The sequence below is a fragment of the Saccostrea echinata genome, unplaced genomic scaffold (assembly GCF_033153115.1).
Source record: "Saccostrea echinata isolate AGI-Se365-2 ecotype Australia unplaced genomic scaffold, CSIRO_AGI_Sech_v1 ptg000054l, whole genome shotgun sequence".
Taxonomy (NCBI): domain Eukaryota; kingdom Metazoa; phylum Mollusca; class Bivalvia; order Ostreida; family Ostreidae; genus Saccostrea; species Saccostrea echinata.
In genome coordinates, this window is record NW_026889803.1 from 21,121,671 (window position 1) to 21,147,614 (window position 25,944).

Consider the following 25,944-nt stretch of genomic DNA (forward strand, 5'->3'; position numbering starts at 1 on the left):
ATCCAGTGAGAGTTATCTGCCCTTAAATCTAAAATGAATTAAATTGAAATCTAAAGTTTATTATTCAATTTGTAATCAATTCAAGCATTCTAAACATTTCATTTGGCCCAGTTGAATTAATTGAACAATTTATTGGCATGCATTTTTCCCATTTAAGTAGGCAAAGGTGATTTCAGTTCACCAACACTTCATTGTCTTTGACTTTTTTTTCCTGGGGGTAAATGGCAAATACCCTAAGTTGAAAATTACTCCATATTTATGTCTTTATATGATATAATTTTTCTCAGAACCCAAAAAACATTTTCATTGGTATAGAATTAAGATCCTTAATTAAAATATATACACAATATACAAAATCGATGTCACTGCATTTGAGGTTCTCTTTGTGAGGAAGGGTTGTCGTTCGTTGCGCAAGGCTTTCATTAACATTGGGTTTTTTTTTTGTATTCCTGTTGTATATATGTTTGTTCGCTTGTATGATGATTGATTTTGTTTTGTTTTATTATCTTTTCTCTGAGTTCTTGGTTTTCGATTATTACTTTGGATTTTAAATTCTTTTAGAAAGAACGTCTGCATAATAAATTAATTATAACGATTTTTTTAATAATGCAAGAAAAATTATTTTGTTAAGAATAGTTAAAAGAAAATATTAACTTGCAATTCTCCTATTTCCCCAAAACGTACACTGTACCTCATTCTTTAATATGTTGTTTTTTTAAAATATATTTTCAATAAAGGAATAACAATTTACATTATACATTAAATCGGTGGGAGGTATTTCCAATCGTTTGAGAGTGTCCTGCACTGTGCACTTCGTTTCATGAGTTTAATTAGTAATATATCATGCGCTGATCTAACATTTTTAAAATCCCTGCTTTCATGATTGTCACGTGGGCATCACGTATTGGAGGGCCTACGTGATGAAATTCATTCATACAAATTATAAATTGACTTTGTTTCTTTCTAATTAAAAAATCAAGTTCGAGGATACAAATTATTGATTATCCGATAAAAAAAACCTTGTGATTAAAAATTAAATAAATTTCTATAAGAACTGTATGTTAATGTTAATATTATTTATACATTACTAAAATTTAATTTGAATTATTATAATTCTAAAATTTAGACAACTATGAATGAAGACGTATAGGAGATGCTTAGTGCATTTTCAGATGTTAATTATTTACAACTCAATTAGGCACATAAGATACAACGCAAAACATAACGCATAGACGCTGTGGTGAGTCACAGTGCAAATCAATGAAAATTGAACATCCTCCTTACTTTTTAAGTGTTGCACAATATCAAGCAGTTGAATTACGTAATAATGTATAAATAAGAATTCCAGTGAAAGCAAGAATAACTGTTATTCCTTGAATGGGGTGGGTATGTATGTAGTCTTTTTATTTAAGTGGATCTACGTGACTTTTTAAATACATATTTGTTATTTTTCAAAATACTTTAAAAGATCTTTCAAGCGACACTGTGATAATTTAAACTAGGTATTTTTATTTGTTATTTTGTTGTAGGATTTACGTAAATGAATCTATATTTTTTTCTCTCTCTTTTTATTTCCGTAGTCAGGAGATGAGAGATTTTATATTATAAAGTACCGGGAAGTATGTCGACATAAATTTGTCCGGATTTTGAGGAAAGAAGTGTAGATTTTTTTCCACATCATAAAAGGGCGTTTAAGTTTATTTTTATGTTCTTGGAAAAATTGTTGAATCAACCATCACCGCCATTTGAGGACAACTCTCTCTTCAGGCTAGTGGTGAGTCGCTTATGATTTGTGAAATTATCATTGTCAAGTCATTTATACGTGGTCCCATTACTTTGTAGCAAGGCCTTATGTCTATTTGTTCAACGTGTTTTTCTAGACTTTTCCTCTAGACGCTTACATACATTGAGCTGATTTTGGTATTTGAGTCTAACTTGATGAGTTACAGATTAATTTTGCATTTTATTCCGCTTCAATGAGAAAAAAGGCCAGTACCGATAGGAGACTTAGTGTGTTGATTACGAAGAAATCTCAGATTGTGTGTTTACACCTGAGTCACTCAGGTCAGTCAACTGGCCTACTGCTATCTGTTTTTTTCCATCGTTGCGGTGTCCGTTAACATTGGAACGACTGAACCAACTTTTTTATTAAGCATCTATAGACAAAGGATGGAAAAAATAAGAATTTTATGGTCTCTGCCCCCCCCCCCCTCCGGGAGCCTCAGGGGTGGGGCCAAAACCGTCCAACTTAATGCAATCTTTAAAAAATCGTATTCACTACTCCGGGACACTAAGTCATTAACTGTTGGCATAATTATAATAATCAATGAGTCCTTTAACCTAAATTGTGAAATTTATAGAGCCAGGGTTCAGACTACAGGGTGGAGCTAAGTTTGTCATATGTTGAAAATGATTTGTATCTTATAATATCTTCCTCTTTGCTCTCGGTCCAGGTAGTCCAATAGAAAGGCACTAGTTTCCTGATCGGATGGGCTATTCTCGTTCCCGGCGCCACGTCAAACTCAAGATGTTCAACATAGGAAGAGACTTTTTTCCTTTGACACGGCATTAGATGTTAAGGTCCGGGACTTTTCGGATATGACCTTAATATCGTAGGTCCCATGACACTTTAGGCATTGGCACAATAAAGAACTCTCGCTGTTCAATGCCCCTGATTGCAGAGTGTACAGTAGGTCTAAATTTGAATTTGAAGCCCTTCACTGGTATTTGCTGACGTTTCATATGAGTGAAAAAATTTTGCAAGGACGTGAAACATCCAAGAAGCAAACAAACAATCAATCAGTCTTCTGAAGTTTGTTCACTTAGATGTAGCAGGCAAACTCTTTGATATTTGATTACAATAACCCCTGGGTCCATGATTCAGGCCCTAGGACGGGGCTTAGTCGATCATATGTAGAAAATACATTACATATTTAAAAAGTTCCACTATTGGTCATTTAGTAGGCATACTTTATATTTATAACAAATACTTAGTCCTCTACTTGATTATGATAAACTCCAGTCCTGTACATGATTGTAATAAACACTTAGTCTTCTACATGATTGTAATAAACACTAGTCCTCTACCTGATTGTAATAAACACCATTCCTTACCAAAAGTGGTGAAATTTATCGCTCCTTGGCACATGGTTCAGGCTCCAGGATTCATGGGGCATAAGTTGAACATATATATAGTAAATACACATGTATACAACACCTTAGAAAGTATTCTCCTCTTCTCGTGGACATATAGCTGAAAAACTGTTTGCATGATGACATTAAGTACTTAAACCTTTACGAATTGTAAAATTCACGACTTCTACAACAACAAGCTTGGAGGTGGAGCTCGTTTGCTTTCAGTTTTAAATATTTTTATTTCTCAAATTAACATACTGAAGAAATTTATCACATCTCAACAAAAGGTTTGAACAACCTTTAAAAAGTGATCATGATTTCGAAATTATGCTAGATAATTGTTAAGTTCCAGTTGAATCGTAGTTAAACTTGGTACATAAACTCAATAATTTATGACAAAGAAATATTTGCACAAAAATAAGTTATCAGTGACATCTTTGCGCTTTGATTGGAAGTACATGTATTTTTGCAAAAGAGAAAACTCAATAAGACACCTAGAATGTTTAACAGTAAATGTTAAAGAAGGAAATGTTCTGCTCAGAAGAAAGAACAAAATTTGATTGCAAAGTATGTTTGGAGGAGGACATTTTTTTCGTAGCCTGTAGAGGTGATAATAAGGCACTTGTTGTCTTGAATTTATTCCTGTTTCTTGAAATCTATGTTTTAATAAAGCCAGGGAAATATTTCTCTTTAGAAAATTATTATTCGTGTTTTCTTTGGAGATCTTAAATAGATTTCTTCCTTGTGTTATATTTGGCCAATAATTTTTCTTATAATGCATTTTAGAGAGAGTGCCTCGTTATCGTACAATTTGTAGTACTTAATGAAGTATTTTTTTGGTGAGAACATTTATAGCCCTTCCACACTTCCTGATTACTGTGAGATACTTGCTGAGGAGGGACTGTTATAGAAGCTTCTGGGAGGAAGTGATATATATATATATATATATATATATATATATATATATATATATATATATATATATATATATATATATATATATATATATATATATATATATATTTATATATATATAGTGAAAACTGTCTAATCCAACTCCTGTGCAATCCGTCACACTGTGAATTCCGACGTTAAATTTCGTTCCCATTTTACTATCTTCATTGTTTTTTCTCTCTCTGTGCAATCCGACACCCTGTCTATTCCGACACAAAATTTGTCTCCCATTGCATGTCGGATTAGACAGGTTTTACTATATATATATATATATATATATATATATATATATATATATATATATATATATATATATATATATATATATATATATATATATATATATATATGGAATCATTCTTCAAATAAATTTCTGATCAAGAAAAGCAATGATTGTTTTTCATAACAAAATTGATAAAAGGGGGACTACACAACTCTTACTAGTGCACATTTAGTCCTAAGCTACTTCATTAGAAGTAGTTTTTTTCGAACTGTAATCCAAGTGTCTGATATCAGATTCTAAGCTCTGCTCCCTCTTAGTGTAATTTGTTGCAATGCTCTATCGCCAAAATAAGGCTTTTTTCATCTCCATATCCAATAGACTCAGAAAGTGTTATGAAAAATCAGATCTAAAATACATGTACAGTGTAGAATAAATATTGAAACCTGATAGTCATTACAAATTATACAGCATTAAAGTCATTAAAATTCAATGAGGAGGTATTACGATCTGAAAATTTAACGATCTTAGTTACAGAATATACAGCACTGTAGCTTTATGATCTCTTTTACCATCTTCTTAAAGTTTATTCTCTCTTTTTTTCCCCTCCTATACCCTTTAAAACTAAATATTACTTTCTTTACCTTTTTTACTCTATATTTTTACCAACTTATTCTTTCTCTTTTACCCTTTTTATACTCTTTCTCTTATCCTTTTTATATTCTCTTTTCATCCTCTTTTTCTTTACCCCCCCCTTTTTTTTTACTCTTTTACTCTCTTAATAATGTTTTTTTAAAATCCTCTTTATACTCTGTCTTTTATCCTCTTTATACTCTACTCTTTTTTACCCTCTTTTTACCTCTCTTTAAAGTTTTTATACTCTGTTTTAATCTACCATTTCCTCCTCTTCTATACCTCAATTCTACGCTTTCTGATATTCGTTATATTCCTTCTTCTCTGCTACTTTCCTCATTTCAATCCAATGTCATTCAGACTCCGTAAAGTTACACTGAAGTAATATTTTATTTAAAAGAGATACGGATTGCAAAACAAACAGTTAACATATATTTGTTTTACCCAATGTTTCCCCCGTATCGAAGATTCAGGGTTATATAGTTTTTTGCCCTCTCCGTCCGTCTGTTTGTCCGTAAAAACTTTAACCTTGCCCATAACTTTTGATTGGTTGGAGCTATGACTTTCATATTTCACATGTGTATTCCTTGTGACAAGACCTTCTTTGGTAACATCATTTTTGACCTCGGAGTTTGACCCACTTTTGCAAAATTTTATGAGACTTTAATTGTGGCCATAACTTTTGAACGGTTGGTGCTTGAGCTTTCATACTTCATATGTGTATTCCTTGTGACAAGACCTTCCTTTAGATACTAACAACTTTGACCTTTTGACCTTGACCTCGGAGTTTGACCTACTTTTTAAAAACTTTAACCTTGGCCATAACATGTGAACGTTTGGTTCTAGGGCTTTCATATTTCACGGACATGTGTATCACTTGTGACAAGACCTTCCCTTGGGGCCTTATTTGACCTTGACCTTGTCATTACTTTTTAAAAACTTTAACATTCGCCTTAACTTTTGAACAGTTGGTGCTAGGGCTTTCAAATTTTACAGGTATATCGAGACAAGACTTTTTTGGGTACCAACATTTTTTATCTCTTGACCTGGAGTTTGACTTGCATTTGAGAAAGTTTAACCTTCGCCATAAGCTGCCATACGGGGGCATCAGTGTTTCACAAACACATCTTGTTTTATTTATTTTCTCATCACAAATTCTAGACGAATTTGCCAGAAAAAAATTATCTGCTCAAAATGTCTAGAAAAATATTATCGGGTCTTAAAATTCTCATGTCTCTTTGAGGAGATAACCATACAGGATGTGCATTAGGGCAGTTATCCCTTTTTGTTCTTGGTTAACAATTGAATCTGGGATGCGAACTCTTTCTTTTAAAATTGGAAATAAAAATCTTTTGAATACATGTATGTAAAGGTAAGGAAAACTAGGGCTCAGAAAAAAGTGTTTATGAGAAAAGGTAATTATGTAAGAGTATCGGTATCGTCGCCTGGATTCTCTCATTTCATTTGGTGTTTACACGTTCTTTACAGATCTCATAAAATCTAGAATCTTTTACAATATTTACTCGTCAAGTTTTATAAAAGATATAAAAATAGTTTTTTCCCCAAAAATACTGTCTATTCATATTCACTATTTCTCAAGGACATTTAACAAAACATGTTTAATACGGGATATATAAAAACATTGTAATGTTTATTACGCTTCTTAAGTCAGGTAAATATTTGTCTCTATCTAAATATTTCTAAATTTTCATGCAGATTACATTACAGTAAATCAGTAGCATTTGGTACTCTAAAGTTTATGTTTGAGTTTGTGTTTTCTCTCCTGTCGTACTGACTTATGTAAGGGAGGTGTCGGGTGCTTGCGAATACGGCTTTCATAATATTTTATCGCTTTTCCCAATCCCAAATAATTTTTAAAGATTCGTTGGGGATTTGTATTTTATTTGGGGGCGAGGATTGGGGTGTTGGGGGTTAATATTGACCGCACCCAAGGTGATGCCTCAAAGAAAGTCGATTCGAAATACTAATGTATATTTCTTCTGGATCTAAAAAGAGTAATTACATGAACAACAAGTATTTACCACCTAAACAAACTGATTACTGCAATGTTTCGTCAGCATTGATTTATTGGATGATGACGTGAAAATGATTCAACAACTTTACAAGAAAAAATAGGCTGATCAAACCACAGTTCTCAAGGCTGTTTCGATTCCATCACTCATCCTCGGGAAAATATTGATTTGTTTAACAAATAATAAATAAATAAATAAAAATAAAAGCATATCTATCTTAACATGCAAAACCATATAAATCTTGTATGAAGGTGACTTTGAGAAGGTCAAATGTATACGCCAAAATCGATTGCATGCCTTTCCAGAATCCAACGCACGTGCTTTTATGTTGAAGGTGGAGGCGTTGTTGAAGACATATCTATATTCGCTTAAACTTCATGATATCGTTCCTCTTTGGAGAGAAAATATAGGATAGACTGTTGAAAATATTGTTCATTAGGCGTATATAACGCTTTAGGATTTTCTCATCGATCGCTTGCTGTAATAGTGCCATCATTTTCTTCTGACCGAAATGAACTCTTTTCTGTTTCATTTCAGACAAGGCAGTATGAAGGGCTGAAAAGGGGACAATTGAAATATATCACATTTGCGATGAGATTCAACGTAGATTGACCTTTCTTTTCGAGGTGGACAACGCATGTGTTTTTGAAGAACGATCATGGCTCGAGCAAAAAATGAAATTATAAGATGTCTAAAAATTCTTCTTATGTGGCGGACAGTTTTCATATCATTTTTGCTTCCAATTTTGTTGCTACCAATAGCATTATCGGAGAGTAAGGTAAGTGTGCATTGTTTCAGCATTATATGTTTCTTCTTTTCTTTTTTTAAAGGGATAAACTTTACCGAGAACAAGATAGGAGAAGGGATGAAAGTCACAACACTGAAGTAGTTCTTAATGTCATTATATATGCCCATCTCCGATCGATTTAGAATTGATTTTAATTGATAGCATATAAAAGTCATATAGATAGGTTTCTTACTAGATTAATTGATTTACGTCAATTTCAGTATGTTCGCTTCTGGAAGCCTATCTAAATAGATTCATGTTTTGGCACTAGTCTCGGACACATCTCTGAAAATTTATGATTCGTGAGCATAACATCTCTCCAAAATTTGATTATTCGAAAATTTGGGGAAAAAAATTCCTCCCTAGTTATTCACAGTCCTTTTTCTATGTGTGATTTAAAAGATTAATAAAAAGCCTCCGTCAACATTTAATGCCAAATTTAAGAAAAAAAAAACAAATAAATTATAGAAATAAACAATTCATACATTGGTTTAACTGTTTAAACTTCCTCATCAACATAGTCTAATAAACTATAAAGATGATAATTATAAAGCAAATCTATCGAGAAATTTTGGGTATTTGTGTCAACTATGGGTTTTCCCCCTATATTTTATTTTATACCTGGTAAAACACGAAGTACAAACTCCTGCTCATTGTGGTTTGATTTGTGTGTACTTTCCTAGATGGTCCCTTGATTAACAATAAAATATTTGTGGTGAGATGGAAGCTTCCGCACCTCTAAACAAAGTAGACATTTTTCTGCTTACGTACGATAAAACTAAGTAATAAAAAATGTGACAAAAATCTCACTGTAAATAATCTTACTGTAAATTTAAGGAGTTTTTATAATATTTAGTTGAGTTAATAGTATTTAGATGAAGAAATATGTAAATGTGTATATTTAAGATATAGATATACATGCATATATTCATAGTTCAGATAACTTTGCAGGGAAATACCCCTCTTTCTTAATTTAAAATTATTATATGTGGAGTCTTTATCTTAATGATAACAATATGAGCACCATAAGATTTTAATGACATCAAGTGATAGGAATTTGTTTGATATTTATCTTTATGATGAGGCTAGTCTGCCTCCATCCTAGTGTTTTATTCCAGTATAGTAGCTAGTACTAGTATATGAAACGCATCCTTATAGATACAGAGATTTTTTAAAAGTACATTTAAACTATTTGTTAAGTTTCTTGTGATATTACCAGTAATTGATTATTATATACGAAAAGATATAACACACATACCCATTTTCCTTTCCAAACACATACAGCCTTTGGATGTATGAAGATAAGACAAACCTGCTTTATAAATAAACGTAAGATTCACGGTTTCACATTTTATCTGGTTATTGTTAAGACAATCATGGAAAGGAGAGAGCGATCAAAATAAGTTCAGTAAAATAATTAAATTGGGAAAAAATGATTTTGTATTATTATTTAACAATGGAGTCATCTTTTTTTTACATAGTTTTGTCTGTGGCAGACGTAAACATACATGTATGTTAATGCATAAACAAGTTATCGTCTGCATTTGTGTAGGTTTCACTCGTGTTTTACAAAGGATAGGGGTGAATTTAGAATAAGGCAACATATGTCTACAGATGGCTGTAAACAAATAAAACACCCTTTTATCCAATTAAATGAAACCACTCAATCCCATCTCTATTGATATTTGAAATCATTGAAAATGTCTCTTCCTGCATCGCATCACGTACGTAGTCAGGAACATTTCAATCAATTGAATGTATGAGTACATGCATTTACAAATTTATTCGAATGCTTTTTTGTACTTAAGAACTTTTCCTACCTGTAAATTACTGCGTATCCCACAGTTGAATTCCTCTACACATGAAAGCAATATTTAGAACTGTTAAGGAGTGTGTTTGACTGCAGAGGAGTGAGATATAGATTTTTATATTCAGTCGAACGTATGCTATGCAGACACAATTTATCAATGTTTCGCAATGAGTTATGAATGTTTACTCAGACCTGATCTTAAATGGGGATTGGTGCACAGGAGTAACAAAGAGTATATATTATTAACGAATTTATTTAAAATGCATAGTGGGATAAGCGGTAACGTTAAAAAAAGGCGTTAATTATAAATATTGCATACAATACCACTCTTAATTTCTACAGTGCCGAAGAGTCAAATTTCATAACGTAAATTTGAGATTGAGCAGCTGAATTGAATTCTTCAAATGAAAAAAAAATCACTCTATTTCTAGGTTTAGATATTAACTCAATATTTTTAGAATTTGGAAATACAATACCCATATACGTCTTAACTTTCAAATAACTCAATTGTCATTTCTATGGCGTTAAAAAGCAGCATTTATGAATACTATTTTCGGCAATCATAAGAAATATCTCTCACCGCCCAACCTTAAGTGATTTTGCAAGTAGAACTAAAGCCAAAAGTGTTGGGCTTTTATAGAGCTCTACTCTACCTAAAATTAAAACACACACACACACAAGGGATGGCAATCGGATACAAAATTGCCAATCGGTTAACCGCAAGATGTTACGGCCGATTAACAGGGTATTCGAATCAACATACATATATTTAATAGCCATTCTCTGTAACCACTTAAACTTTTGTGGCACGCATAGTCACAGATTTTTTTCAAATTTGGCTAGAATTTACCACCTCACAAACTACTCCAAAAAATATTGTTAGATCATATGAATGTTAAGTAGTTACCATGGAAACGGCGTCTAAAGTTGATTTTTTCTGAAAAAATGCAATTTTTGGGAATGTCAATCAATGAAATGCGGTTACTTCAATTCATGTTACTCACAGAAATAAAAAGTATGACATCTGATTTTAAAAGGCATTTAAAAACATTGTTGGTATTCAGTCTATAAATATAAGAAATATATGATTAAAATAGCAGACATTCATTTAAAATTGAATTATCTCCCTTTGATAATTGTGAGCTCTTTAGTGCGAGAGATAAAAAAATCATTGGACAAAATTGACTGGAAGTTGTTTACATTATCAATATGTATCCTGGATTTCAAGTAAAATCAAGTGGTTTTTTCTGTTTATTTAATGTGCATAAAAATTTTAACCTCTTTGTTTATTTCCTGCATGCAAAAGAATAATTTTGATGAGTGAACAGTGGCGAAATGTAAAAGACCACATGGTAAAGTAAATCAGCTCTGTTCACATTCATGATATTGAAGCCTAAGCCTCAAGGTCTTAGGAGTTTTAAAATGGAGAAAAAGATAAACTTGAGATATCAGAATTATATTGAATTGGTTGTAAGAAGAGGTACAATGTCTCAGTCAGAGTGATATATTATAATGAATACAGCCTTGGAAAGTCAGTGCCTTTTAAAAACAAATGTGGAAAAAAAAACAAAACTGAATTATAATGTGAGAGAACTAGGATATTGATTTTACCTAAATGATTAAAGTCAAGCTACATTTACATGTTTGTACAGAACTGGAAGTTGAAGTTTATATTGAATGATGTATGTAAGTTGATGTCTGTCATTAAAGGGATGATCATTTGATGCGAGGGGGGAGGGGGGGGTACAGATTTTAGAAACTAAAGTCCGTTCTTGAAAATGTTGAAAATAAATAATCTGTCCTCAACTGGCAGGAAAATAAATAATCCATCTTTGATAAGTGCTACAACCTCCAACCCAAAGGCACTTGTTTCGGTAATAATTTTTTAACCCATATTATAATAAGTATTATTATTATACTATGGGTTAAAAAAATTATTCCGGAAACAAAATGCCTAACCCCCCCCCCCCCCCGAAATAAAGTTTGGACGTTTTCCCTTGGGGCGGGATGGATTTTTTATTTTATTTTCAGACTTTTTTCAGTGAAGCAAAAAATACATAATCTGTCCTGGATCATATTGGAAATAAATAATCTGTCTTCAATTCCATGAAAATAAATAATCTGACTCGGAAAAAATTTGCCCCCCCCCCTTCTGAATCAAATGGTCGTCCCTTAACCCATAGTCAACGCAGTCATATTATGCAGTTTCAAACAGAATTTATGTCATTCATAATTTACAATTTTTATATGATGAATGTTTTCACTTGATAGGATTTGCTACATTTAAAATATAAACTGATACTCTTTACACCCTCATTCTAAAATTAAAGAACGTTAAAGTACATTTTATCTCTATTTAAAGGCTACATGTAGAAAAAAATTCACACCTAAAAACCCTGTATTAGTGAGGGATGTAGCAGAAAACTCAATCTTTTTAATACTACTGTTTGCCTTTATCTGTATCTGATTCAGTAAAAAAGGGAAAAGTTATCTGTGTATATTTCAGATTTGAACTTTTTATTCAATGACTTTGAAAATATGTACAAAGATATTGATAATGTTCCTGATCCAAGTAGTTTCTTTAAGGGAATGGTCTTTATCCAAAAAAAAAAAAAGAATCAAAAAAAAATTGTTAAGGTCAGTAATGAAAATGTTTTGTTTTGTAATTGATTCCTTTCAACCAGTGAAAATTATACTTTCGATATTTTTAGGGGGGGGGGGGGAGGGTGTTTGCATAGAAATACAAATTGTCTGAATCATATTTAAAGTTATCATTTTTATCAAGTTTATCATTTCTCTAGACTAAGAAAAGTGTAGATTGAACCTTGTAGCAGTAAAACTAATAGTAAATCTGTGTAGCTGTAATTTATTAATAATGAAAACATACATACATTTCTGACAAGCCCCCCACCCCTTTCTACCAAAAGAAAAAAAATCATAAAATTAAACACAAAAAATCTATACTCGGGAATGGGGGCGGGTTGGGATTAATCACTTATGAATGAACCGCTTTCTTTCATATTTATATATATCGCTTCTTAATGTTTCACAAGGGATCCGTGTTTTTCTTACAAATGACTCTTACCAATTTATGTGGGGTAAGTGCTTTTACATGGTTCCTGGAAGGGATGGAGTAAGTCCTGGTCATTGGTTACTTTATCATGTTCATTTTAAAAAATGAAAACCGTAGGAAGAAGGCAGGGACAGATTATTTTCAATATTTTCAAGGACTCAAGTTAAATGCTATACTAACAAGCTAATTCAGAGAAGCTGTGTCCCTTGCTTAAGGAAAAAAAGAGCATATACGGATCTTGAGGGCTGGGGTCGGAAGATGGTGGGGTTTGGGGGGGGGGGGGGCGGGATACTTTAAGAGTTGTGGGCGGGACCAAAGGGAGTTATGATATAAAATTTCTTTGCAAAAGCTTAAAAGCTTCTTGAGATATCGCACAGAAATGAAAATTTTACACACAAACAGAATGTATAAATTTTTGACCTTGACCTTTGACCTTTTGAACTCGAAATCAATAATGGTCTTCTTTAGGCCATAGGGAGTTTCAGTGTAAAATTTCATTGCAAAACCTCGAAGTTTTTTTAGATATTGCGCGGAAATAAAGTGTTAAAACAGACAGAATTTATGAATTCATGACCTTTACCTTTGACCTTAAAATCAATGGGGGTCTTCCTCAGGCCACAGGGAGTTGTTTCATTGCAAAGACTCAAAGGCTTCACGAGAGATCGTGCAGAAACGAAAGTGTTGCAGAAAGACAGACTGACAGACCGATGGACGTCAGACAGACCTAAATAAATATCCCCCACTTTACGTGAAAGCAGGGGACAAAAAGGCAAATTTTATATACCACTGTGTCCTTGAACTTTGACCTTCTGTCCGTATTTACCAATTCATGTGATGCTAGTTACATGTATTGTCCACCAGAACTGTAATTTTGTTTATTCATAATTATGTTGTTTAAAACACAAGTATTAGTTATGGCATTGAAAAAATGTGCTTAGTTTCCTTACTCTTCCATCTAAATCGAGCCATTTTGACCTTGACCTTTGACCTTTTGTTATGAAAATTGATTTTTTTCTTTGTTTTTGCTATTGTGTTCTACATGTACAAATTTGGTTTTAATCCATTTTAAAATACTCAGGTATTTATATGGAAACTGATAGTAGATACCTATTGCCCTTGTCTGGAATTCTTAAAAAAAACATTAGTTTGTAACCATGGTAACATGAAAACAAGATATGAATACCAAGTGGTTCTTTGCAGTTTATATTACAACTAAATATGGTCTTTCAAACCAATGTATTTATTTTTTCCAATATGTCCGCAAAAATTTATACCAGGCTTTTCAAAAGAACCTAAAATCTACAATTTTTCCTTAGAAAAATCATACCTAAAAAGGGGGGATATTTTTTCTATGAAGTTAAGTTACTCAAATACTAGAAATTATCTAAAGAACTATAAAAATGATGTATTTTGACAAAAAGATAAAGTCATGTAAATATATTGTTGTATTAAAGACTTTTAATTAGTCAAAAATGGTCATTTTTCATCAAAATTTAGCATTTTTTCGGCCATGAAAAATATATGTTGGTTGCCATGGTAACCATTGACCATAGCAACCATTTTATTATGAATTTTAGTTTCATACATCATTATAGGAATGTGTGCCAAGTTTCATAAAAATCTAAGACCTAGCGTGCCACACTCCCTATATAAGAGTTTAAATGCTTACAGAGAATGGCTATTAAATAAAATTGTTCAGGTATAAGTTCCATTCAAATACACAAAAGACTGCAAAAAGACGGTAGTAATATTTTGATATGCTTGATGAGAACACTACAGGTACTTTGAGAACTGAGCTCACAAAATGATACACCCGCTCCCATATGAATATATGATGGCAAAGTAAATTTTTTGCTATGGGAAACCCAAAATATCTCTCCGATCAGAGCATAAAAAATAGATGCGCAATGGTACAGTGTAAGAAAGTTTCTGTGAAAGTCCTATTGAATTTTAACCAGTCTTAATAGTGCAGTGACAAACCTAGAAAAAGACGCTTATTTTTCGAGTTTAATGCACCAGCATACCCTACGGCTGAAAGTTATATTTTATAAAAGAGACATCCCTTCTCATGCATTTTCGCCCGATCGTAGAGTTTTCACGAGTCAAACTTTTTTTTAATCGCGAATAAAAGTGAAAAGGGGGGTAGTATATTTTGTCTGGCGATATTATTCTTCACAAGTTAACAGTGGAATTACATAAAAAAGTAAATCTTTGTACGTAGTAGGATACTTATAGCTATCTAAGTTAATATTGTCAAATTAATTATGAATTTATTGTTTGTTTTGTTTGTTATTTTTAAGAGATTGCGTGTTTCAAAAAAATGCATTCCAGGTAGTTACATAGTGTAATAAATTACGAACATTTACTTGAATATTTTAAAGATAATTATGCAAACGATGTTTCAGACCTAAGGATATCTTCACACTAAGTTTTTTTTAATTCTCTTTGATCTGAAATTTTAAACGTTTTATGTTATCGGAAACAAATTATAGAATCCCAGTACCACCTGTGATAATGGCACCGATTGATTACCGATCAAAATATTGTTAGACATATTAAATTGTCTTCTCCTCTTTATTAAAAAAGGCTAAAAAGTTTCATTGTATTCACCTTAAAGTTTTAAAAAGACAAAATTCAAATCTAAATGTACACTCGAACGAAAGCAGTCAATTTCCGGAGAAAATATGCAAGTTTTGACAAACTTTCAGATTTTCTCCTTAAGACGCCAAATGAAGTCTGGATTTTAATCAGTAAGCATGTGAATGTAATTATTCTGTTTTATTTTTCAATTAAAGAAGACATAAAGGTCAAGCATGTTACTTTCATTTCATGTTTCTATTTGAACAGTGTCTTGCATGATTAGAGATTGCTTTTCTGCATCGTAAGCAATGCAATTGCGATGCTAAGTTGTATGAAATAGAAAGAGAAGAACGATTCGAAGTGTTATTGACACATTCACAAAATATGTAGGAAATATTTGAGTATATCATTGGAAGAACTATATATTATAAAGATCATGCATCACTTACTTTACTTCCTTTTGAAAAGTGGTGGGGAGGGGTGGGTGGGTGTACACATGTACACTAACGTGATTGGGGTATCTGGCCATCAGTATATCCGGCACACTCGGGGTGGAAACCCCTTATCCGCAATTCCTCTTGCAAAGAACTGCGAACGATAGTATTGTTTTCCCGCCTACCTCCAAGTCAATTTTCAAAAGTTAAGATATTCGAATGATTTTTAATATTTATATTGATATTTATATGGATTTTCATAAAACATTACCTCTTTGGGAAAACAATGAGAGATAACTCTAAAATTTTGGTAAAACTCGTGTTTTTCACTATAGAAATCAACGGAAAACGGAAAATATTTTTAAGACATCTCCCCCCCCCCCCCCCGTGAAACAAAAATTCCTCTATACGGATAATATGGACTGTCATTTCACAAATTCATATCAAAGCTTTTTGTGTTTCACGGGGGGGAACTTATGTTTATATACAAAAAACGACAAAAATGCTTATTTTTTCAGCAATTTCCAAGTGCTTTACAACTCAAACATTATATTTTACTTATATGCTTAATTTTACATGCATAAAACATAAGAAAAGATTTAAGAAACATTTATTCATATCCAAGACTATTTCAGAATATGGTGATGCTTTATAGCCCGTTTTCAGTGGAAAATATCGTCTACACCCCTTATTTCAAAAGCTGGAATTAGGGATATTTTACTATTTAGCACTGGAATTAAAATAATTAATCAATTGCAATTGAACTGTTCTTTATATTAAACAAAGATTTTATGGCCAAATTGTCATCAATATTGAATTAAATGGTTGTAAAATGTAGGCGGGAATCGGGAGTTACCGTGCGTAGTTCTTGTTGCTATTTAATATAGAATCTTTAATACAAGCTAACTTATAACAAGCACCTGTTATTTTACGTTTCCATCGGAATCGGGGTTTCCCAACATCCATCTTTTATTCTGAATCCCCCTATACAGCTGAATAAAATTTTACTAGATTGTCACATATTTAATCTTTATCTTAAATCGTTGTGTTGTGCACTTTTAATTTTACGTCTTGATCAGAAAGATATTTGGGATTTCTTATATCAAAACTTGGACTTTGCCATTATTCTTGTCAAAGGGGGTATCCATTTTGTTAACGCAGTACCTTCTTAAATCCCCGAATGAATATCGATGATATTTTTAAAGAATCACCTTCGACCAGACGAAAAACCTATTGGAGCGGGAGTATCATTTGTGAGCTCAATCAAGTTTCTATTCTGCTTTTTAAATGAAACATATCCTTGTAAAGTGATGTAGTAGTAACAAGATAGAGAAATTACAGCTCTAACAAATGCATATCGTCAATAATATAAAAATGCTTTCTTTGTCCCGTTTCATAGAATTGCAACTATATGACCGATACAAGTCCAAAATCTTTCTGCTCCTAAATCCTCACTACCGAGTATATAACAGGCAGAATTTACGAGTAAACGCTTATTCGAAATCTCATCAGATTATCATAACCTTTCGAAACATAGACAAGATGCAGTAATTTTTTTTTTTTTTTTTTTTTTGCAAATTGTACGAGGGAGACGAAAAATATCAAGAGTTTTAGTATTCGGTTGGCTCTTTTTTTTGTGACAACAGGTGTGATCCCTTAAAGAACCCTATCTGTCCAAAGGTCATATGCGCCGAGCATACACCTGTATACATGTATTTCGAAGTATAAGAACCCTTGATAAAACTGCTTTCATATTCATAAAGTTGTTTAACGAATCTATAATTATAAACAAAACAAAAAACGTTAATTATTATGCTTTAACGTGTATGACGTCATATAGATAATTAATATGCTTCAGGAACAGAAAATGTCTTTTTTAGAGTTCAATATATTCAAAATTATTGATGTTTAATGTTTAAATAAAAAATATTACTACTTCAAAGCAACAAAACTCAAAATTAAGTTATTTCGTATTTTGGGGGTAGGGTGAAAGGGGGGGACTATTGTCCTTTTTTGATTTCCTAATTACTGTTTATACATGCACCTGTCTAAATATTGCCTGATTGTGCATTATGAACAAAAAACCTGTAGATCACCACTGAATTAAATCTACTCCAAGATAATTAATTTTACGGACAGACAGACGGACATTATAGTTCAAATTTTCCTTCTTTTTCTATGAAATATATATTTTCACTGTAAAAATCAATTTTCCATATTAATTTATTGCAAAATCCGAGAAAATTTATGAATTCCTTAAGCTTTTTTAATATGTTCATTATTATGGTCAGATTTCAATCATTGACCTTTAACCTACTATTATTTTTAATTTTGACCATAGAATTTTCTACGACCGTGCGAAAATAACTGCTTAATAATATACCTTTCGAAAAAAGTACAAATTAGCCGTAGGGTAGGGTGGAAAATTTTGATGATCTTGTTACTCCACTATAAAGGAGGAGTTGTGGATATGAGATGGGTGCCCCCAATATAATAGAAAGATTGAAACCAATGGCCAGGCTATAGGAAACCCCAAATAACGGGAAAAAAGAAGGTGCACAATGGCACTATGTAATAAAGATTCTGTGGAAGTCTCATTAAATTTTATTCATTGGGATAAGAGGAGTTGTGGGTAAGAGATGGGTATCCCCAAAGTGTTGCAGACGTACGGAGGACGTACGGACGGACATCCCTATAACTATATAATCCCCCGCTTTTTAAGCGGGGTGTATAAAAATTGTTGTTGATAAAAAATATATTTATTAGATAGATAATCAGTATTTATTATAAAGAAAACCAAATGCACTGTAGTGTTTTCTTCTTTTATGTTTAGATTCTACATTATCACCTGATTTACAGTGTATATCTCTCTATATATGTGATTTCCTTATACTTTGTTCTGGTTGTAGGTAGCACGAGCAGCCTACGGTGTATTGATCATTGGTATATTCTGGGTGTTTGAAGTTCTGCCATTGGCAGTAACATCTTTACTTCCAGTACTCATATTTCCATTACTTGGGGTCGCCAAAGTTAGTGTAGTATGTTCAAGTTACTTCAAGGTAGGAACATATTAATTTTCGTATGATCAAAATTGTATTTAAATGCGGAGAATGCATTTTCCCCATGTGTAATCATTATAATTTGGTAAACCTGATCCTGACATATTTTGTCACTTATGTTCACACTCCCATGTAGTAAAATGAAGAAATAGAACAAGAAAAAAAAGTCACTTGTGTCCGGTTTATTTCAAGTCTTTTCCAATCCAAAGGAATTAGAATACCGAACGGAGGAATTCACAAACTTTATACACAGCTTTCCTCCACATTGCATAATTAAATTTTTTACTTGAAAAAAAAACTGTTTAAAGTGAATTTATTAAAGAAAACATACATTTTACTAGAATCGAAAAAAAAATGCGGTACGATTACAATTTTAGGTTGTCGTCTATAAAAGATGAACATTTCTTGTAGATATATATATGAATGTGCATCGAAAATACTTGTCATTTAATTAGTAAGGTTACCCCCTCGTACATGGACATTTTTAAAAGGACAAAGAAGACATCAAAAAGTTGCAGAAATATGACAAAAATTTTAATCTTCCCATCTGCAGAATAAATTTTTGGGTTCCTTTTACAATTCAGTCATCCAATCAAAAATATTTTGATGGAAAATTCATTTTTCAATAATTAAAAGTAAAAATTCCTGAAAGAATTCCGGTTGTTTTGTAGCCTTATTTTATAATTTTATAAAATATCATATGTTAGTACAATATTGTCTCTCTTTCCATACTAAATATATTTTTTTTTCCATATCAAGGACACGTTGATGTTGTTTCTGGGAAGTCTTATAGTTGCTGTCGCAGTGGAGAAATGGAATTTACACAAAAGAATCGCTTTACGCGCTCTGACACTTGTCGGTCCAAATCCAAGATGGTAATCAAGATTGTTTTAGCTCACCTGAGCCAAAATAATCTTTTCACAGTTTCATCATCTTTGCCAGAACCTATTTCAATCAAACTTGGCTCAAAGTATTATTACTTAGAGGGCATGTTCCTCGTTTCTAAATCATGCAGAAATTGATGATGGTTTCTACATTACCGGTTTATATATAAAAAGATTTAAAAAATGTTTGTCAAAATTGCTCAATTTTCGTGGTACATTATCGTTTTAATCGATAATATTGACGGCCTGAATCAGCTAATTGTATAAATATCTGCTTGGGAAATCCATTATTTCATTATAGATTAAATGAAAGGCCACGTCTTATTCAAGGAATATTATCTAGAAAAGGAAAAAATAGGGTGTAATCATTCAAAATCTTCTTCCCAAAAGCCACTAGGCCAGGACAAAAATTAATTTCATGTTAAAGCTTCCTGATGTACTACATATTCAAACTTGTTCAAATCACAGATAGTGTGCCATTATAAGTTTATACAATGCCATCCTCAGGTAATACAAAGATTCATGGTCCCAGGGTTGGTGGTGGGAGGTTCAAGTTTTCACATTGTGAACAGGCACATGAAATTCTTGAATCCCACAGATCTAAAGGGGCGTATTACAATAAAGATTGTCCCGATAACGAAAAACAAATTTGTATATTTACATTTCATTATAAATATTTTAAATTAACCATTGTCCTGCAAGTAAGGCATGGTTAAACAAAACATTGGTTGAAAAAAACAACAACTAAAAATGGAAAAAAAAACTGTTTTTGCAAAAGCTATTACAATAAATTTAAAGATTGTCGCGGTAAGGAAGGACATATTTCTATGTTTATTTATACATTTACAAAAATGAATTTTATGCCAAAGCTTCCTGATGTAGTGTAGATTCAATTGAAACTTGTTCAAATCATGGTTATAGAGTGAATTAAAACAAAGATCAGAGGGATCAAAGTTTACCAAGAGAAAAAAATAAGAAACAAAAAAAAATTCTCCAGCACAGTATGGCCATAATCAGTCATGCAAAGTAAGCAGAGCAGATTTAAGTTTATTCAAATCATAGCATACGGGTGTAGGGGCGACCACAATAGGAGATGGAAGTTTATACATTGGCATACTCAGGTAGTAAAGAGTCAACTTAGTTTGGATCATGGTACTAGGATTGAGGGTGGTAGATAGTTCATTTTCAAATTATGGACAGACACACGAAATTCTTGAATCCGGGGAGTGTTACAATAAAGATTGTCCCGATAAAGAAAGATATATTTATATATTTACATATGATTATAAACATCAAATTAAAAACTGTACTGCAAGAGGAACTAAAGCATAGTTAAACATAACTGTGTATGTATTGGTTGAATAAAAAAAATAAAATAAAAGGGAAAACCTGTTCATGCAAAAGAAATTAGACTGTTGAAAATTGTACCCTTGACAACAGACATCTATGATGTAATACTAAAAATCCTTTCGGATATATGGCGCCATAAATTTGCTGTTAACGACGGAACTGCGCTGGCCAGAGGGATTTGTGGCTGTCTCGTTTGACAAGAAACGGAGAACGTTTGAAATAATTGGGCTATTACAGTATGTCGAACTGCTAAATGACGTTTTCTAAAATAACAGATGCGGATTAGTTCTACAAACATCAGTTACATTGACGTTACATTTGATTAAGTAGATTTTTTAAAAAATGATAACAATCAGTCATGTTTTATTTTTCATAAACTGAATGATCTTGTTAATGCCTAGACTTTGTACTTTTAACTTATACAATTCAACATCACATGTTTTTGATAACTTGGAAGTATTTTGAAGTGCTCGATAATTTTTTTTATGAATTAGAATTTCTGTTTTCTAAACTGTAAAATCTTTGGCTTTAAACAGGCTTATGTTGGGGATCATGTTGCCGTGCTGGTTCCTCTCCATGTGGATGAGCAACACAGCAACCACAGCCATGATGGTGCCCATACTCAACGCAATTCTCCACGTCATGAAGGAATCAATGACAGATGGTACTTGTAATGACAACATAAATTGACTGGCGTTACTTTTTAATAAGCGTATCGAGCACGAACACCAAAAATGCTCGACTCATTGAGAATGCAGTAAAGTTTAACATATTTGATTAAATGTTTTGCAAAATTTATTATTTACTGATTTTTCAATTGTCATAATGTATAATCATGATTGCAATGAAGCAAATTGATTTCAACAACTTTTCAAATCATTTAAAAAAAAAATTACAGAACCCGCCGAAGAGACGGAGCTTGTAGAACAAGGCCTTGATAAAACCATAGAAAATGGAGAAGTGGTACATGTAGAGACATTGGAGGGGGAGGAAGTTAGCATCAAACCCCGAGAAAGGGACGTGTAAGTAGCAAGAAAACAGGTTATACAGTACCCCCAGGGACAATGCAAGATATCTGCATGCAACACATAAAGACGTTCAGACTATTTAAATTTACATGTATATCCAAAGAATCAACAAATCTCAAACGACAGCGAAAATTTCTTACTATTATTATCATTATTTATGGTTATTTATGATAGATATAAGCATTTTCTCATTCTGAAAGAAATCAGAGACAATTTGAAATGGATCGAGTTAAGATTATCATTTCACCTTTTTTTAATGTGAGAAAATGATTGATTGTATGTTGTTTAACGTCCCATTCGAGAATTTTTCACTCAAATAGAGACGTCACCCATATACCGGTGAAGGCCTTCAAATACTAGGCACTCAGGGCCTTTGAGCAGTGAGGGTTCTTTATCTTGCCAACGCCTACCGTAACACGAACTTGCATACGTGATTTATTTAAAAAATACAGACCAAATTAAGCTTTATTTTATGTACATTGTATTTCTTTCAATATGTCAACCAGATGATACATGTAACTAAAAAGGTCTATTGGATATTCACTAAAAAAACACGCATCGAAAGATCTATAGGTGAATTCTGCCATAAAATTATGCATTATAAGCATTTATACGTTCAGCAAATCACACAGGGTATTAGGAAATACTTGATACATAAGCCTTCTTGTTTATCTGACTAGCAGTCCTTAGAAAAATGGTTTGTCGTACCTGTTTAGACCAAAGCATTAAGCAGATTCGTCAGTATCTAGACAAGAGTGTATTTATGTGAAGAATAAGGCGGGAAATCCTTTTATCACGATTTAGTAGACAACATTAAGCAGAGGTTGCTAGATTTATCCTCCCTGTTTTATATAGGTTTTTGATTATTTTTTTTAGAGACAGCAGGGATATCGATCTCGAATCTAGCGCACCAAACTTTTCACCAAACGATCAATTCATACGTCTCACCAAGACGTTTGCCCTGTGTACAGCATTTGCCGCCAATACAGGAGGAATGGCGACACTGACTGGAACTCCTCCCAATATAATCCTCAAAACCATAGCAGACGAGTAAGTCTGTCAAAGTAGAAACAAATAAAAAGAACTAATGCGTATTTATGTGTTTAGTATAAAAGAAAGAAATCTGAAAAAAAAACAACTGAATAATGACTATTTTTACCACTATTTCATTCATCATAATAAAAATGCTGATTATACCTTCTTATTTGTTAAGGGTTAAATTTTGATATTGACAATTTAAGAATCTACACAATTTCTGTATTTCTATTTGATTTGAAAAATTGATAGTCGAAAAAATTGTATTTGAATTGACTTGTTTTCTTTGCATTCAGTATCTATGAAAAAAGAGGCTTGCCAGACTCTGGAATCTCCTTTGCCAGTTGGTTAATCGTTGGCTTCCCTCTGTCTCTTATATGTCTGATAATATCTTGGATCTGGTTACAAGTCTTCTATGCTGGTTCAAGGTATAAACTTAATTAACATCGACATGTTTTGGCAAAGAAGCCTGTCCAAGCCAGAACATTTTAAATCTTTTAGCATGGCTAATATTGTTGTCAAGTAGAAAGCACCAATGAAACTATTTTCTGTAAATATTGACCTTTGAATTTACTAAGAGGCGTACATAGTAGTGCACAGAAACAAATTTAGTTTTTAATTGATCTTTACCAAAATAATTTGCACTAATGATGCCTGTTCACTCCACTGATAACAATTGATAATAAATTTTACAGATGCCTAAAAAATGAATCAGATTCTTATGAAAGTGTCAGGGTATATTTAAAGAAGGCTTACAAACGACTAGGACCCATGACGTGAGTATAATTTTATCATGATGTCTTTTTTTAACAGAATAAATTTGACATGAACTTCTGTGAATCACACTAACACTGTAGTTCACAACATTCCCTAAAAATACTATTAATAGTTAACTATAGTTTACAATCATATCAAAGTATTTTTATAGTAATTTTTTTTTTATATTTGCTATGGATTTCAGATTTGTTATATTTTATGCTCTCCAATTCATTCCCCATTAAATAAACTTGTAAATTCAAATATTATTTCCAAATTTGACATCAATGGTATTCAATTTAAGAAAACGAAAGCTTTGAAATATCAAAAAGTTCTAGAGTAGCGTTTCATAGTAAATCAAGTTTTTGCTATAGTTACATGTAACTATTGTAAATAATAGTTAACTAAAGTTTTTGCTATAGTTATATGTAACTATTGTAAATAATAGTTAACTACAGTGAATTTTTATTAAGGTTGGGTCTATTTTTCACCTGTAAACTCTCATTATTTTTTACCTTCTTCTTTAGAATCACTGGGGCAATTAAAAACCGAATACAAAACCATTAAAAAATAAAATAAAAATAAAAAAAACTTGCTACAAAGTATTCTTAGTTAGATGAAGTTCAAGGGTAGATAATCAACAAATAAACGAAATTAGGTGGTTTCATTAACAAGGTTTGCTCCTGAGCTTTTGAGCAGTTTTTTGTCTTAACCTATATTTTCACACAGAGTTATTCTTTACCGTAAATTGTTTTATGCTGGTCCTAAATTATATATCAAATAGACTCTCATGAATTCTATATCATATTTGATAAATATAGCAAATATATTGTGAAATCAAGAAAAATAGCTCTAATTTAAGCTTAAAATTAGCACTATTTAAGTAATATCTAAAAATAAACATAACAACCCCCATGAATTTTCTTTTCTGAATATATAAGATACTTTTAACCATTCTTCTTAAATTCAGAAAAAAATCTTTACTTTCAAATGATTTTATTGCTTGTTGAGTTTTTAATGCCAGAAAAAATATTTTTGAGTGCAAAAATGTCAAATAATTGAACATGCGAAGTATTTTGAAAATTTTTTGTTGTCCTAAATTTTAATATGTCTATTCAAGATGAAATAAGGCGGTGTTTTTTGCCATAATTTACATGTATTTGAATAAAAATATTGGAGGAAAAACTTTAAAAATTGATTTATGTGTAAGACGTATTAACAGTGCAAAAAGGTCAAACTAAATGCTCTGTAGCGTCAAAAGAAGCGCATTGATCCCCATTTCTTGTTTTGATTTTTAATTAAGCTATGTGTGTAGATTTTAAAAATAAACTTGATAAAAAAATTCTCATTACTTTTGATGGCAGGATCCAACCTCCTTAAAAAAATCTTTTTCTTGTGAAAAGACAAAACTGGGGTGAAAGTTTTCTTAACGATTAAGTGTAGGTACAAGTTAATTCAAATACTGGCCCTCAGGGGTAGGGCTATAGGCCACAATAGTAAGAAGAAATTTCAAAGATACACTAGAAAGGTCTCAAGAAAGCAGGACTATGATAAGTGATATTAATCTTCAAGAATTTTTATATCGTGTACATTCAGATTTGTGCAAATCAAGGTACCCAAGGATTGGGACACAACAAAGTATCATCGGCCCTTTTCACAAAAAGTCTTACGATTAAGATTAAAATATGATAACTCCGTAAATTTTGTTCAATAAAAATATCAGTTTTATCTTAAAATATTATTTACAATGTAATATAATACAATAGAAATAAGACGGTTTCGGGTTATTTATTACAGCTAAGATACTTCTTAGTGAAAGGGAAAATATTTATCATAGTTCAAACTTTTTTTTTGTGAAAAGGGCCATTCATATATTCATATGGAATGTATGGGGGCAAGAATTTTTAAATTTCTTTTAATATTCCCCAGATGATGCAGATTCAAGTTTAACTGAAAAGTTGTAGTGTGAGGCTACAATAGGGGGTCAAAATTTCATGGGCAACACATCGATATGCAAACATTTCTAAGTCGTTTAAGTTCAAGTTGATTATGGACCCTGGGGTTATAATGAGGACCAAATAGGGGAACAAACTTTACATAACATAAAGGAAAAAAATTAAAAAAAAATTTTAGAACAACATTGTTATAACTTTTAAGATTGAGATTCAGTATC

The 25,944-nt window shown here is 32.0% G+C and overlaps 1 protein-coding gene across 1 annotated transcript in view; it reads left to right on the forward strand.

Moving 5' to 3' along the window:
* The first annotated feature begins 1,658 nt into the window (after positions 1 to 1,658).
* The window catches only part of LOC133172652 (Na(+)/citrate cotransporter-like), a 29,352-nt gene continuing 5,066 nt past the window's right edge, over positions 1,659 to 25,944 (forward strand). Inside the window, exons 1-9 of the mRNA XM_061307589.1 lie at positions 1,659 to 1,774; positions 7,513 to 7,753; positions 18,569 to 18,718; positions 19,478 to 19,593; positions 21,489 to 21,616; positions 21,851 to 21,974; positions 22,857 to 23,030; positions 23,312 to 23,443; positions 23,711 to 23,791. Of these exons, the coding sequence (XP_061163573.1) occupies positions 7,634 to 7,753; positions 18,569 to 18,718; positions 19,478 to 19,593; positions 21,489 to 21,616; positions 21,851 to 21,974; positions 22,857 to 23,030; positions 23,312 to 23,443; positions 23,711 to 23,791 (1,025 nt within the window). The 5' untranslated portion in view covers positions 1,659 to 1,774; positions 7,513 to 7,633. The remainder of the gene's footprint in view (positions 1,775 to 7,512; positions 7,754 to 18,568; positions 18,719 to 19,477; positions 19,594 to 21,488; positions 21,617 to 21,850; positions 21,975 to 22,856; positions 23,031 to 23,311; positions 23,444 to 23,710; positions 23,792 to 25,944) is intronic.